At 36.9% G+C, this 16587-nt stretch overlaps 1 protein-coding gene across 1 annotated transcript; it reads left to right on the top strand.

The window, feature by feature from the left end:
* On the top strand, positions 1-11154 carry TRAPPC6B (trafficking protein particle complex 6B). Its single transcript, XM_039249559.1, has 7 exons — positions 1-414; positions 4944-5011; positions 5958-6075; positions 7057-7140; positions 8367-8460; positions 9740-9789; positions 10884-11154. The coding sequence occupies exons 1-6, from the start codon at positions 334-336 to the stop codon at positions 9769-9771; spliced, it is 477 nt and encodes a 158-aa protein (XP_039105490.1). The 5' UTR covers positions 1-333; the 3' UTR covers positions 9772-9789; positions 10884-11154.
* The last annotated feature ends 5433 nt before the right edge of the window (positions 11155-16587 follow it).

The raw sequence follows: 16587 nt of genomic DNA, 5'->3' as shown, positions 1-16587 counted from the left end.
TAGAGGGGACCGGAAGTTGATTTTCGCCCCCCGCCCAGGGGCCGGATAGGGTCTCGGCTGACTCCGTTTGGTTCCGGCTGCTGTCAGATTCCGTCGTTGGGCCTGAGGGCTTCTTGGCCCTGGTGGGGGGCTCGCCCCGGTTCCGGTGCCGGGCTCACTCTTGTACCAGCCTTGGGGAAGCGGAGCGAATTCCTGGTCTCCTAGCAACCAGGGACGGGCTGTGGACTGAAGGAGCTGCGGCGCCACAGTCCGTATCGCTCGGGCGCTAGCCGGAACTCTTGAGCCGGGCCGAAGCGGGAGCCGAAATCCTGGGTCTGGAAGAATAAGCAGGAAATGGCGGACGAGGCGTTGTTTTTGCTTCTACATAACGAGATGGTGTCTGGAGTGTACAAGTCCGCGGAGCAGGGGGAGGTGGTGAGTGCTGCCACAAGCCCTTGAGGTCCTTTCGCGGTGATACTTTTGGTTTCCTCTCAGTTCTTCAACCCCTGTACTATCGCCACCCCAAACCTCCCGAAGTGTAAACAAACTGGTCCACCTCCAAGTATCCTAAAACTAGAACCTGTCAGCTGTCGTCAGACTTTAATTCTCTTCTCTTTTGCACCTCCTGCTTGACACTTTTCTTTGGCCCACTGTCAGATCTGATTCCTGCAGGTCACAGAATGTCTTACTTTTAGCGTTGTCGCTAACATGATTTATGGCAGGGTTAATTGCAACACTGTTTTTGGCACCCCCTACTTAATTCTGTCACTTCCAGTACTACCACAGGACATACTTGAGAATCTCCCCCTACCCCATCTCCATAGTCCTCAGTATTGCATCACGCTTCTCGAAGACAGAAGGCTAATGAAATTCAGGACTGAAGCAAAGTTTGCAGGCATTACTGTAATTAGGAAACAAATTTAATTCAAAAAATTGTTATTTAGTGCCCTTATGTGTCAGAGGTGGTTTTGTGTGCTTAGAGTATAGTAATGAACGAAACAATGACTCCATTCTCCTGGAGGTTACCTCTAATATGTGGGAATCCTCATTCACTCATTGAATCATTTAAAAATGTTTATCAAGTGTGTATTGTGAGCCTGACACAGTGCTAAATAAGATCACAGTCATTGGGGGAATAGGGATTCAATGAATAATTAATGTATTGGGTAGTAATTAGGAATAGAATCATGGAGTTGTAATTAATATTAAGAAAGAGATATTCCAAAGTCATGCTCAAGTCAGAAGCCCTTTGTATAATGCTGTTGATAAAGAGGGGTGGAAAGTGGCCAAAGAAAGGCACAGGTGTATTAAAGAGTGTGGTGTACTTAAATATGCATAAATATTTCACTGTGACTAGACTGAACGATTGAAGAGTGAAAAGTGTTTAAACAGCTGAAATTGGAAAGAGTCCTGTATAATTAAAAAATTTGATCTTCTCAGTGGAGAATTTTTAAAGAGGGCAATGACATTGTCCATTTGCATTTTAGAAAGATAATCCAGTGTTTAGGTTAGAGAGAGATCTTTGTAGTAAGAAGAGTTGTTAATTCAGGAGTCCAGGCAGGAGATGATGAAGATCTGAATTAAGACTGAAGCTGAGAGAATGGTTTGTAAAATAGGAGGTAGAATCTCAAGGACTCAGTTAAGTATAGGAGTGAGAGCTCAGCATGGAGCCTGCTTGGGATTCTCTCTCTCCCTCTGCCCCTCTCCTCTGCTCGTGCTGTCTCTCAAAATAATAATAATAAATGATAAAATGTTGGGTTGTTGAGTTCAAGCTCTGTGGATCTGTGCTGGTTGTGAAGCCAAATAAATAAGTAAATAACTATACAAACACTTTAAAAATAAATAAACTAATAATACCTTTCTTTTCTTATTGTATTTTATTTATAATGGGGAATTGGAAGTGCATATAAGCCAAAAGGATTTTAAAAAGTTAGGTGGCAGAGGTGCCTGGCTGGCTCAGTCTGTAGAGCGTGCAATTCCTAATCTCAAGCTCTTGAGTTCAAACTTGGGCATGGAGCCTGGTTTAAAAAAAAAAAAAAAAATTTAGGTGGCTGTGATGATTAGAGTCCATGTTGGAATCTAGGCATATGCGGGTTCATTGTGTTACTGTCTCTTGTTTTGAGTGTATTTCAGATTTTTCATATGCAGAAGAAAGACACATAATCCTGATATTAAGCAGTAGTTTTTATATACCTTTTCAGAGTTCAGAAGTTCAAAACCTCATTAAGTTTTGAAGTGAAATAAAGGGGGGTGCCTGACTGGCTCAGTTGGTGGAGCATGTGGCTCTTGACATCTGGGTTGCGAGTTCGAGCCCCACATTGGGTGTAGAGATTGCTTAAATAAACAAAATAGATGAATTTTGAAGTGAAATAAAGGAAAGAACCAGTGTTTTTACCCTCCAAATCAATGATTTTCAAACTATACTTGGAGAGGAATTAAGTTTTTTAAAACTGAGTAATTGGAGATATACCAATTTATGGAGAATAGATTTTTTAAAAGGTTAATAGATAAAATATTCTCAAGTTTAATTTTCTTTAAAAATTTGGTACTCTAGTACGCATTCACAGATGCCAAAGTGAATGAACAAGTAGCAATATCAAAGGTATTTAGTAGGGCATAATTCAAAAGCTTATGTGATCAAAGTATTTGAGCATGTCTGCATAAACATAGTTCCTGCTAATCAACATATTCCTGGGTGATTCTACAAAACATCAGATTGTTCCACAAAACTTACAGGTTACTTATTCTACCTCAGCATGCTTGTTTGTTTGTTTTCACGTGAGCATGTTTTGAAATGAGTTGGAGAATAACAAAAACGAATGTTTGTGACAGTAGTTTTGTGCAGAATGTTATGACAGCACAGGGCCCAAAGGAGTGTCAAGGCAGACTTTTAGGAGGATGTGATATTTGAGCTGAACTCAAAGGATATAGAGTCTGTGGAACAGCATGTGCTAAGGCATGGGGGCAGTAGAACGCTTAGAACTCTGGAGTTGCTGCAGAAATTTCAGAGTGGAAGAAGGAGAGATGTTTGTGGATATGTGACTGTTAGTAACTCTAGTTAACTAGACAGGATCATTTAAGGAAAGGCACATAATGCCATGCTAAGGAGTTTGAACTTTATTTTGAAGACAGAGGAGAGAGTGCTAAACAGTTCAGTAGAGAAATAACATGATTTGTTTTTTAGAAAGTCTGTACCAGAAATATAGGACATAAATCAAAGGAAGGAAAAACTAGAGACAAGGAGATAATTGGGAAAGCACTAACTGGAAACCAGGAGGAAAAAGTGAAGGGCTAACTTAAGGTCGTAAGGATAGAGAGAGAAGATGGATTTTGAAAGCATGCAGATGATAGGCTCCACAGGACTGCAATTCATGTGAAGGGTTGAGAATAAATAGGTAAAGTAAATGGCAGTTTTCTGGTTGGGGTAACTAGGTGAATAGTGGTTCTGTTAATGAAGTTAGGAAATTTTAGAGGCAGCGCAGAGGACATTAAAATAATATCATTTTGAATATGCCTTATTTGATGGAGCTGTGGGACCTCTAGATGGCTGTATCTCATTAAGTCTGTAATATAAAAGTACAGATTTAGTTGTCACAATCTCATTAGTAGAGTACATCATTCCTTAGAATAAACTTTAACAAATAATGAGGCCTATGGTGTACTTCTCAGTGGAAACAAGCTCCAGATTATACAAATATCCTTGCCTGTCTTGGAGCTGTATTCTTGAGGGTGGGGATGGAGGGAAATGGACATTGTGAAATTAGTAAAATATATAGTATGTTAAAAGGTGAAAGAAGTTCTTTGGAGATAAATTAAGCAGGGAAAAGGGATAGGACATCAGAATCACCTACGTGGGGCTGAAACTCACAACCCTGAGATCAAGAGACACATGCTTTACCCACTGAGCCAGCCAGGCACCCCACTTTTAGAGGGCTTTTTAAAACATAGATTACTGACCCAACACCTACAGTTTCTGATTCAATAAATTAGGTTTCAGAATTTACAGCTTTTGTAAGTTCCTATGTGATGCTAATGTTGCTGGTCTTGGGGCATGCTTTGAGAATCATCAGAATAGAGAATTTCTGAAGGGGAATAATGTAGTTTTAAAGAAGATAGTAAAAATGAGCCTCAATGATGTGGGTGGGTGGGAGGATGGGTGATTATATTGTACACCTGAAAAAAAAGAGGGGGAAATGGGCCTTACTGAGATGATGACATGTGAGTGAAGACTTGAAGCAAGGGAATTGGTCATGTGGATATCTGGAAGAAGAGTTCCTATGCAGGAGCCCTGAGATTGGAGCATGCCTGGCATATTCAAGGACAGTAAGAACAATGTAGCTAGAGCCCATGTGAGTGAAAAAGAGTAGAAGGTTGAGACCTGAGGGGTAGAGAAATCTGGATTCTATAGAGCTTTGTAGCTGATCCAGAGGATTTTGAGAGTCTTCAGCATAGGGTAGTATTTAAAGTCTGAAGACTAGATGAGATTGTCAAAGAAAAAACCAAAGCAATTTCATGATTTCTGGCGTAAGGTGGTAGGATCATCAACTAAGACACACTGAGAACTGGAAAGCTTGGGTGGCTCTAAGAGACATTTTGAAGCCAGAACAGTAGAATTTAATGACCACCCAAAGGGAACGACTGATAGAAAGGTGATACTTTGACTTCATTTTTATAACTGAGGAGAGAAGACTAGTTGAAAATGGAAAAAGAAAACTGTAGAGAGAGTAAGTAGGCAGAGGCTTTGGCATTTCTGAAAAGTAGTAACAGTTCCCTGTTTACCTTACTGCCTTATGAAATGATTAGTACTAAGAAAACTGAAATATAACTTCTAATTCACTTTTTCTTAAAATATTTCAAAAACAGTATAAATGCATTTATATTTTTAGTCAACACCATAAAACAGTTTTTGAATGCTAAAATTCTGGCATTCTAAAAATATTCAAAACAATTATTTTTTAAAATAGGAAAATGGACGCTGTATTACTAAGCTGGAAAACATGGGGTTTCGAGTGGGACAAGGATTGATAGAAAGGTGAGCAGTATGGATTTGAAAATTTTCTTCCAGGTAGGTTATAAACAAAGATGATCCATTTCAAAAGATTGCATAAAATTTGAAATACTTTAATTTTAATTTCTAAATTTTATTCTCTGTTCTTTAACTCACAGATTGAAATTTCTCTTTAGTTCTGATGCCATTTTAACTCAGATAAAACTTTTAATATCTGAAGAAAAGATATATTTGTATTTTAGACTTTTTTCCTAAAAACTTTGGTGTACTGAAACAACTGTGTAAATCTTGTTGCATTTTTGGGGTGCCTAGGTGACTCAGTTGGTTGAACGTCTGACTGTTGATTTTGGCTCAGGTTGTGATCTCACAGTTTGTGGGTGTAAGCCCCACATTGGGTGATGGACTGACAGCATGGAGCCTGCTTAAGATTCTCTCTCCCTCTCTCTCTGCCCCTCCCCTGCTTGCTCTCTCAAAAATAAACATTTTTTAAAAAGCTTATTAAAATAATAAAATCTTGTTGCATTTTCTACTTAAGGTCTAGTAGGTTCTTTAACCTAAATGGCTTTCTGTTTAAATCCAAAGGATGGAAATTCTTTAGAGTTTATGTTAATGTATGTACTAATTTTCCAGTTTATAGAGCAAGTCTTAAGGTCTTATTCCTTTCTCATTATTTGAATAGGTGAACTGTGGTTATGTTTTATATAACAATACCATGATTATGCTCAGCTTTTTTTTTGTGTGCTAGAATTAATTTTACTTAAAATTGAAGCTTACTATTAGACTAATCTTAGCACCATAATTACATAACAGGATATAAATTGAAATGAGATGTCCTTTGCTTGGTGCTTATCGCTTTATGACTGTCAATAGATGTTCAGTGCTGTTCTGGCATTTCAAAATTAGTGAGTAATGTGACCCTCCTGCTTTCTTTGGAGGAAAAATACTGATTACTTTTAGTTGATGTTTTTAGGTTTACAAAAGATACTGCAAGGTTCAAGGATGAATTAGATATCATGAAGTTCATTTGTAAAGATTTTTGGACTACAGTATTCAAGAAACAAATCGACAATTTAAGGACAAATCATCAGGTATTTAGACAAATTATGGACTATTTTTTAAAAACCTTTGACTTAATATAAATGTTCTATTTTAGTTATTTATTACAAAAAAAAACCTTAAAATAAAACATGTTTCTCTTACATGTTATTAATACATCATGACTTTTTTTCTCTAATAGGATACTGTGAATAAGAACAAACAGATAATTATCAGTAACGATATTTCTTTCCCCCAATTAAATAAGTGATCTGACATTTTTAAAAAGTAGCAGAATGTCAGGATGATAAAGGTTTTAGGATTTGGTTCCTTAGTTATTATTACTTAATGATGATTATATGCAGAACCACAAATATATCACATTTGTCTTTAGAGTAATTTCGGATGTCTAATTTATAGGACATATTGAACTCTTAAGTAACTCTTGCATTATTTGTTGCTGTCATTTTTCTATTCTTAAAATAATTTCTTAAATAAAATGTAATAGATTGTGTGGAAAATTATACATTTAAATAGATTTATTTTATAAAATTCAAGGAAATATTTTAGAGTGGATTTTGATTAAATATTAGAAAATGAAAATAATGTATCTAGTAGTTGCTAGTACTTTTCATTTTTTCATATAACAATATCAATCTTACCTTGTAAGTATTGAAATGCTAATGAGAGGAAGTGACTCTGGTAATTGACCTTCTAGATATGAGCTAATAATATATAACTTAATTCCACCTGGACATGGATTTCTGATTCCTTTGAGTTCTTTAAGGGTAGGAACTATCTTTTACATCTTTGTATCTATAGTATCTTAAAGCTTTCAATAAGTATTAGTTTTACAAAGTTCTCAACAATTCTTAAGCCTACACACTGCAAAACCTCCTTCATTTAAAGAAATTTGACCAGTGGAAAGGAGAGTGTTAATAACTTAAAAAGACCTCTTAAATTGTCTTGAAGAGAAAATTTTTAAGGACTACAGAATACATGGACTCTGGATGTTTTTTCTGTTTTTGAAACAGGGCATCTATGTACTTCAGGACAACAAATTTCGTCTGCTTACTCAGATGTCTGCAGGAAAACAGTATTTAGAACATGCATCTAAGGTATTTAATGGAATAGAAGATTGGGATTTTCATAGGGAAGATACATTGCCAACCACAACAGAGTTTTGAATTTCAGATAGGTTTTAAAGTGCTTTGTTTGAGGGGCGCCTGGGTGACTTAGTTGGTTAAGCGTCCGACTTTCGCTTAGGTCATGATCTCGTGGTTCGTGGGTTCGACCCCCGCATCGGGCTGTGTGCTGACTGCCAGCTCAGAGCCTGGAGCCTGTTTCAGAGTCTGTGACTCCCTCTCTCTCTGACCCTCCCCTGCTCACGCTGTTTCTCTCTCTCCTAGAAAAAAAAAAAAAAACATTAAAAAAAAGATAAAGTGCTTTGTTTGAGTGCTTGTCTATGAAATAGGAGACAGGTGTTCATCCTACTAAAATAATTTGTATTGACCGACAGCTGAGTAGGCTTATGATGACTAAGTAAACACTATAATAAAATGCCATTGAAATGTAGATTAATGTTAGATTATTGAATTTAGCATGGATATATCAGAAAAGATAGTCAAGCTTATAAAACTGGGATTAGCTGTGCAAAATTACTCACCTGAGTTTATATGTATAATATCCTTGGATAATTTATTTTTTAGTTACTGTTCTTGTCTGGCTTTCTGTGCAATACCTTAGCCCCATTTCCTTTTTTTGTTTCCATATAACAGAGTTTCCACGTTAGTACTGTTGAGATTCTGAATGGGATAATTCTTTGTTATAGCAGGTTGGCTGTAAGTCTTGAACAAATCAAGATTCTTGGTTGTAGAAAGCAGACGCCAACTCTGATTCAATAGGGGGCAAAAAACTTAATGGAATTGATGGGAAGGCTCAGAAGGCAGGCACAAATTGTAGAAGGTTAGAGCCGCCAGGAAGACAGCCCAAGTCGCTCCTCAGACAGGGTCTAGTTAGAGTCCTTTGCACTAACAGACACAAGCCACGTTTGCTGCCTTTGGAACTAATTGTAATCTGTTTCCAGCTTGTTTTTTTACTCATTCTAGACTCAGAGTCCCTGACTGGAGCACCCAAGTCATGTGTCCATGGTTTAGTTGCCAAGAAGTTGGGAACTTGTTTTAACAAGTTACATAATTTTCAATAATTTAAAAATTTCTTCCACAGCCTTTTTAAAAACAGCAATGACTTATTAATAGCAAGTCTTGACTAAATGTCATATTTATCAATAGCATTGCTTTCTTAGTAAAATCCTTAATATTCTTTACATTTTTGTTCCTTTCAGTATTTGGCATTTACATGTGGCTTAATCAGAGGTGGCTTATCGAACTTGGGGATAAAAAGTATTGTAACAGCTGAAGTGTCTTCAATGCCTGCCTGTAAGTTGAATTCACATTTCTTAAATGTGATTATTTTTAGTGATTATTATTCAAGTCTAGTTTTTTTGTTTGTTTTTGTTAACTTAGAGGAAATTTAAAATGCTAAAACCATTTTTGTTTTACTTTTATCAGTTTTAACATTTAATGTAGTAATATGTAGCATCCCTATATTCATATTCAAAGATTTTTAAGTTCATAATGGTAATGATTTAAGAAAGTAGGCTAAAGTAGCCCAAAATTTATAAGACAGCTTAAGTGATGATTGTTAAAGGAAAAATTTCTGCATTATTCTTTTCAGATAGCAGATTTCCCTATAGCATTGAAAATGTCTTTTTTAAAAACAGTTTTCTACGGGCACCTGGGTGGCTCAGTCAGTTAAGCATCCGACTTTGGCTCAGGTCATGATCTCCTGGTTCATGAGTTCAAGCCCTACATTAGGCTCTCTGCTGTCAGCCTGGGTCCTCTGTCCTTGTCTCTCTGCTCCTCCTCTGCTCATGCTCTCTCTCTCAAAAATAACATAAAAAAAGTTTTTTAGAATACATCTATTATATATAAAGCCAACTAGTCTTTTATTGCTAAACTCCTTTTCAAAGATGTTTTCACCAGACTTATCAACCAAGTATAAACTTGAGCATTACTGTATTTCCTTTTTATTCACAATGATAATTAGCAGTGAAATACCCAAAAGGTAGGAATCACAAAGAGGAGAAGCAAAGACACCTACCTATTCACAAAAAATCATCTCATAAAAATGAAATTGACCGGAGTGCCTGGGTGGCTCAGTCGGTTGAGCATCCGACTTCGGCTCAGGACATGATCTTTCTCTCAAAAATAAATAAAACATTAAAAATTTTTTTAAAAAATATTAAATTGACCTTACTGAGTATTGTGAAAAGTTGTTTGAGATAGCAGATTTCTTCACTGAAACTACTCTTTTTTTTTTTTTTTTAATGTTTTATTTCTGACACAGAGAGAGAGAGAGAGAGTGAGAGAGAGAGAGACAGTGAGAGACAGCCTGAGCAGGGTAGGGTCAGAGAGAGAGAGACACACAGAACCTGAAGCAGACTCCAGGCTGTGAGCTAGCTGTCAGCACAGATCCCAACGTGGGGCTCGAGCCCACAAACTGTGAGATCATGACCTGAGCCGAAGTCGGACGCTTAACCGACTGAGCCACCCAGGCGCCCCAAAACTACTTTCTGATAGAATAAAAAATTGGTGTTTAGGCTTGTTTTCTTTGTACCTAAAATCAAGGAATGATTTTTCATTTTTCTTTTTTTAGGTAAATTTCAGGTGATGATACAGAAGCTATAAAACATACTGAAATGCAAGGCAAGGCTTCAACAAGTGTAAAGAGATAAATTATTCATGTATAAAGTATTTCAAGTAGCAGTGATTTAATTACATTGTTGGATATTTGTATTGATATAAGCTATTTGCTAACTTCTGTAATGAAAGATACACTCTTAACCAGGAGTTAGGTTGCATTTATTAATTTAACCAGACCACATTAAAACAGATAAAAACACATTCTACAATAACAGATTTTAGTGAAACTATTCAGAACGAAAATCTGATTTCAAATAACTAAACCCCAAGATGTAGAACCCTTATTTTAAACCTTCATATTTGCTTAGAGTGGTATGTATTTAACCACAGATAGAAAAGCAAAACTCAGGGTTTGATAAATTAGCATTAAGAAAAGTATGCATCAAGGGTGCCTGGGTGGCTCAGTTGGTTAAGTGTCTGACTTTGGCTCAGGCCATGATCTCGTGGTTCGTGACAGCTCGGAGCTTGAAGCCTGCTTCGGCTTCTGTGTTTCCCTCTCTATCTGCCCCTCCTCCACTTGATCACATGTGCGTACTCACTCTCTCCCTCAAAAATATAAATAAAACATTATTAAAATTTTTTAATTAAAAAAAGTATGTATCAATCAATCAATCATTTCTGTAAAGATGGCCAAGTTTTGGTTTTGCTTTATGAATTTATTTTAGTTATTTAAGAAAAGCAAACAGTACACTAAATTAAACATTTTTTATTTTATTATAATTTATTTCTATTAAGAATTTTTATGCCTGTGAAAATTTTATTATATACATTGTGTATTATGTGTGATATATATATATATATATCATATCTAACCACCAAAATTGCTCAAAAAGTTCGTTATACTTTAATAGAATTTAGTCCTTAATTTTACTTTAATAGAATTCAGTCCTTGAGAACCCCATTAATGTAATTAAATATAGATTAGTTTAAGTGTGAATTCTGTGACTCCAGGGCCAAAAATATTAGACATTTTAGGAAGGAATTTTATACCTACTCCTGTTACAGTCTTGACTTTCAACTTTTTCCCCCATGAGTGGAAGGATTGGTGAAAGTTCTAACATCATTTTTATTCCCTAATTACTATTTCCCAAGAGCAGACGGGTGGATAATTGGCTTAGCCACACCAACATTCATTGGACAACGTCTATTCAATGGGCTAGGTCAGTGTTCATCTAGTATATCTGTCATCTCAGTCTTCCATCTGATAACCAAGAGAAGACAAGCATGAAGATGAAAGTCATCACACTGAGGATAGCAGGGGCACCGATAGAAGGCACCTTTATTGTGCTTCTGAATTAACCAATCCTGGAACTGCTTTACCTTTAGACTTTTTGTTACATGGGATAATAAATTCCTTATACTGTTCAATCCACTTTTGGTTCTGTATTTTGTTACTTGTAGTCAAAAAGAAGTCTCTTATAGCTGAGGCAAGGAGAGAGTTAGGATATACAAGAAATAATATGGGAGAATTGAATTTCTTTTTCTCAGGAGGATAGGGAAGAGAACTTAAAGGTCTACATGTAAAATGATAAAATCAGAAAGTGCTAAAGAAGATATAAGATTAGTTTTATCATTTTGTAGTAGAGAAGGCCTTTTCAAAAAATATACAATGTTGTTATAAAGGAAAATGGAAAAAAAATTTAATAACCTCTTCAACAAATGCTACTAGGAAAATTGGATATCCACACGCAAGAGAATGAAATTGAATCCTTACTTTATACCATACATAAAAATTTACTCAAAGTGGATTATAGACTGATACTTAGGACCTGAAACTATAAAATTCCTAGAAGAAATCAGAGGAGAAGCTTCATAATGTTGGTCTTGGCAATATTTTCTTGGATTTGACATGAAAAACAGGCAACAAAAGCAAAAATAGACGAACTATATCAAATTTAAAAGCTGCTATACAGCAAAGGAAACAACAGAGTGAAAAGGTAGCCTATGGAATGGGAAAAATATTTGCAAACCATGTATTATTAAGGGGTTAATACTTAAATATATAAGGAATTCTTACAGCTCAATAGCAAAAAAATAACCCAATTAAACAATGGACAAAGGATTTAAACATATTTCTCAAAAGAAGATACACATAAGGCCAACAGGTATATGAAGAGATGTTCAGTATCAGTAATCATCAGTGCAAATTGAAACCATAATATCACCTCACACCTTTTAGGATGGCATTATCCAAAAAAAAATTTTTTTTGGCAAGGATGTGGAGAATTGAGAACTCTTGTGCCCTGTTAGTGGGAATGTAAAATGATACAGCTCCTATGGAAAATACTATGGAAGTTTCATTAAAAACTAAAACTGGAACTGCTATATGATGCAGAGATCCCCCTTGTATTTATTCAGAAGAATTGAAATCAGGATCTTGAAGAGAGATTTGAACTCTCCGGTCTGTTGAATTATTCACAATAGCCAAGAGGTAGAAACAACTTGCCCTTTAACAGATGAATGGATAAAGAAAATATGGTATATACTTTCAGTGGAATACTATTCAGCCTTAACCAAAAGAAGGTCCTGTCATATGCCAGCATAGATGAACCTTAATGACATGCTAAGTGAAATAAGCCAGTCACAGAATGAGACACACACACACACAAGCATGGTATCACTTTTATAAAGTACCCAAAGTAGTCAGATTCCTAGAAGCAGAAAGTAGAATGTTGACAGGGCTGGGGAAAGGGAAATTAGGAGTTGTCCAAAGAGTACAGAATTTCAGTTCCATGCAGGATAAAAAACTTCTAGAGATCTGTATTACAATGTGCATATAGTTAACAATACTGTAGAGAGGAATTTAAGAATGTAGATTTCATGTTAATGTTTTTTTCTTGTTTGTTTTTTTTACCACAAACACCTGTTGACAAAATTTGTTTAAACTATTTGCATGGCAGAAAACACTAAACACTATTGGGGAGCCTGGGTGGCTCAGTCAGTTAAGCGTCTGACTTCAGCTCAGGTCATGATCACACGGTTTGTGAGTTCGAGCCCCGCGTCAGGCTCTGTGCTGACGGTTAGCTCAGAGCCTGAAGCCTGCTTCAGATTCTGTATCCCCTCTCTCTCTGACCCTCCCCTGCTTACACTATCTCTCTCTCTCTCTCTCAGAAATAAATAAAACATTTTTAAAAATTCAATTTAAAAAAATTAAGAAAGAAAATACTATTAAAATGTTAAAATAGGGAAAAATATATATAGTACATACCACATTTGCCTTAAGTGGGTATCTGCACTTTAAAAGAGCACATCAGTAGGGCACCTGGGTGGCTCAGTTGTCAAGTGTCCAACTTTCGCTCAGGTGGTATCTCCCAGTTCCTGAGTTCGAGCCCCACAGTGGATTCTGTGCTGACAGCTCAGAGCCTGGAGCCTGCTTCAGATTCTGTGTCTCTCTCGCTCTGCCCCTCCCCTCCTTGTGCTCGTGTCTCTCTCTCAAAAATAAGAACACATCAATTTAAAACATGGATATTCTTTAATGCAGCACAATTCCATTTCTATAAATTTAACCTAAGAAAATAAATGAGGATAAAGATAGTCAAAGAGTACAATCTTGTTACAAGATGAGTAAGTTCTAGGGATGTAATGTACGACATGGTGACTATAGTTAACAATATTGTATATTTAAAAGTTGACGGGTATGCCTAGGTGGCTTAGTTGCTTAAGCATCTGACTCTTGATCTCAGCTCAGGTCTTCATCTCAGGGTCATGAGTTCAAGCCCTGCACTGAGCTTTGTACTGAGCATGAAGACTACTTTAAAAAAAGAGAAGAAAAGTTTCTAAGAGAATAAATCTTAAGAGTTCTCACCACACACACATTTTGTTAACTGAGGTTGTGGATGTGTTCACTATTGTAATCATTTCGTAACATACATGCATATTAGTCTAGCACACCATACACCTTAAACTTAAAAGACAGTGTTAAATGTCATATATCAAGCTGGGAAAAATGAGTATGCAAGCTTGTATGTATAAGGATTTTCACTAAGTGTTCATTTTTTTAAATGTGTTATTTTTGCAAGAGTGCAAGCAGGGGTGGGGGCAGAGTGGGACAGAGGATCTGAAGTGGGCATCACGCTGACAGCAGCGAGCCCAACATAGGGCTCAACCCCATGAACCATGAGATCATGACCTGAGCCAAAGTTGGATGCTCAACCAGTTAAGCCACCCAAGCGCCCCTAGTTAAGTGTGCTGCTGGTAAAAGGGATGAACTAGATCTACATATATTTACATAAATAGAATGTTAATTGGTTTTAAAAGAGGTTTGTTACAGGATACTGCATATGTAATGCATAAATATATATGATTATAAGCGTACTATCAAAAAGACTGGAACGTTACAAGTAGATTGTACGGGAGATGGAGATTTTTTGCTTTTAGCTTTAAATTATTTGGGTTTTGAAGTAATCATCCCCACAATCCCTAAGTCAGGAGGGCTACCTAGCAGAGGTCTTGGGTTAGGAAGAAAGACATTATGGAGGGTGCCATCTGGAGAGAGGATTTAATGTACATCAAGATGCCCAGTGCCACAGAGAAGAGATTGTTTACTATGTGGAAGTGAAGCCAGTGATACAGATCAGCAAGTATTTAAGCCATTTGTATGGAGGAGCCATGTAAGCCATTGTTTTCTCTTTCAAAAGCGGGAATCCGTGGGTTATCGGCTATAGATCTAGTGGAAAGAATACTTCTCCACTCTCAGCCAAAGTTGTATTGAGCTTCATTCAAACTGCCCCTTTAGGATAACAACCTTCTTTGAAGTTCTTTATTTTATCTGTCTATCTATCTATCTATCTTTCTATCTATCATCTATCTTTTGAGACATAGCACAGTGGGGGAGGGGCAAAAGGAGAGAGAGAGGCAGGTTCCACATTCACTGTGAACCCAAGGCGGACCCTAGTTCTAAGACTGAGATCATGACATAGCTGAAGTTAAGAGTCAGACACTTAAACGCCTGAGCCACCCAGGTGGACTTCAAAATATTTTAAGAATGTGATATAGGGGTGCGTGGATGGCTCAGTCACTTAAGTGTCCAACTTTGGCTTAGGTCATGATCTCACAGTTTGAGGGTTAGAGCCTCACATCGGACTCTGTGCTGACAGCTCAGAGCCTGAGCCTGAGCCTGCTTCAGATTCTGTGTCTCCCTCTCTATCTGCCCCTCCCCTGCTTGTACTTTTTTTCTCTCTCTCTTTCTAAAATAAACATTAAAAAATATGATATATATGCTTTATATTAAACAAGGCAATAATTTAAAATAGAGGCAAGGGGTGCCTAGCTGGCTTAGTCAGAAGAGCATGTTATTCTTGATTGTGTTTGACCCCATGTTGGGTGTAGAGATCACCAAAAATAAACAAACAAAAAACTTAAAAAGAAATATATACATAAGCAAGTTAAAATATTTTTTATATGAAGACATCAGAATGACAGCCGTTGTTTAGCTTGCCTAAGAACCTGTGGGGTGTTCTATAAACTGAAGTAGTCTTGTGGCTCAGTTTCTTCCACTTATAGGTCAGTCATACCTAGGTAATACTGAAAAGTAATTCAGAATCTGTGTCACCAATGTGAGAACACACAACTGCAATGTTTGGTGTCAGCACTGGAAGCTATAGACAGGAAATCTGCAATCACACATGATCTAGAGGTAGGTTTTATAACTACTGTATTCTGAACATCCATCTGTGAATATCCAGAAACACCTGCAACTACAATTTGATATGAAAACATCTAGGACTTCTGATGCTAACAAAGTCACCGGCATTGATGAATGCTACTACGGTTTGTTGCCTATATTTATAACTGAAGGAAATGCTAAGTAAAAGGAGTCTAGTAAAAATAGAGATGTAATTTTTTTCCCATTCAAGTTCATGGACTCCAGGTTAGAAACCTGTGAAAAGGGATAAAATCATAAGATTGGTGTAAACCTTGAGATAATCTGTGTAAATTGCACAGTGCCTGTTGTGTGTACATATGGAAATAAAGAATAAAAATATCACAGGGACTGTTCTGGTTTATAAGCCTTTTGTAATTAGAAAGATTAGATTTCAAAGTCCTTTTGCATGACTTCATCTTAATTAGAGTCATCAAGGGTCCTTACTGAGTAGCATACCTGTTTTAAGAGCAGAAAGTAGAGAAGTATGCTGTATGAATGACAAAATATGAGGACAGCACAAACTGTTTAGTCAGTGGCTTCTACTAACTGTAATGACAGCTTGATCCCTTGTGTCTAGCAATCAAACCTTGTAAGAGGATTTAGGACTGGAGATGTCATCAGAACTTTAGTCCATTTGGACTACTGTAACAGAATACCACAGGCTTATAAGAAACAAATTTATTTCTCACAGTTCTGGAGGCTGGGAAGGCCAAGATTAAGGCACAAGGAGATTCAGTGTCTGGGGACTACCTCCTTCCTGGTTCACAGATGTTTTTGATTGTGTCCTCACTTGGCAGAAGGAGACTAGTTAATTCTCCAGGGTCTCTTTTATAAGGGCACTAATCCCATAATGAGGACAGAGCTCTCATAATCTTCCCAAAGACCCTACCTCCTAATATCACTTTGAGGGTTATGATTTTAATATATGCATTGGGGGGGTAATATTCAGTCCACAGCAGGACCCAGTATGCAGTGACAAGAGGAAACAAAATCCTAGAGCCAAGGTTGCCTGGTGAATTGTTTCAAAGCCCTACTAGAATATAGCTGTACGATGGGAGTTCACTCAGGCTCTTAGACTGATTGCAGAAACTGGGATTGGCATAATTTTGGGGGTCATCAAAGTTCAAGAAACTGGATAGAACCTACAAAAGCTTTTC

This window comes from Hyaena hyaena, unplaced genomic scaffold, assembly GCF_003009895.1.
Source record: "Hyaena hyaena isolate Hyena2069 unplaced genomic scaffold, ASM300989v1 scaffold_342, whole genome shotgun sequence".
Lineage (NCBI taxonomy): Eukaryota > Metazoa > Chordata > Mammalia > Carnivora > Hyaenidae > Hyaena > Hyaena hyaena.
The sequence above is the reverse complement of the archived record's forward strand: the minus strand, read 5'-3'. Positions and strand labels throughout refer to the sequence as shown.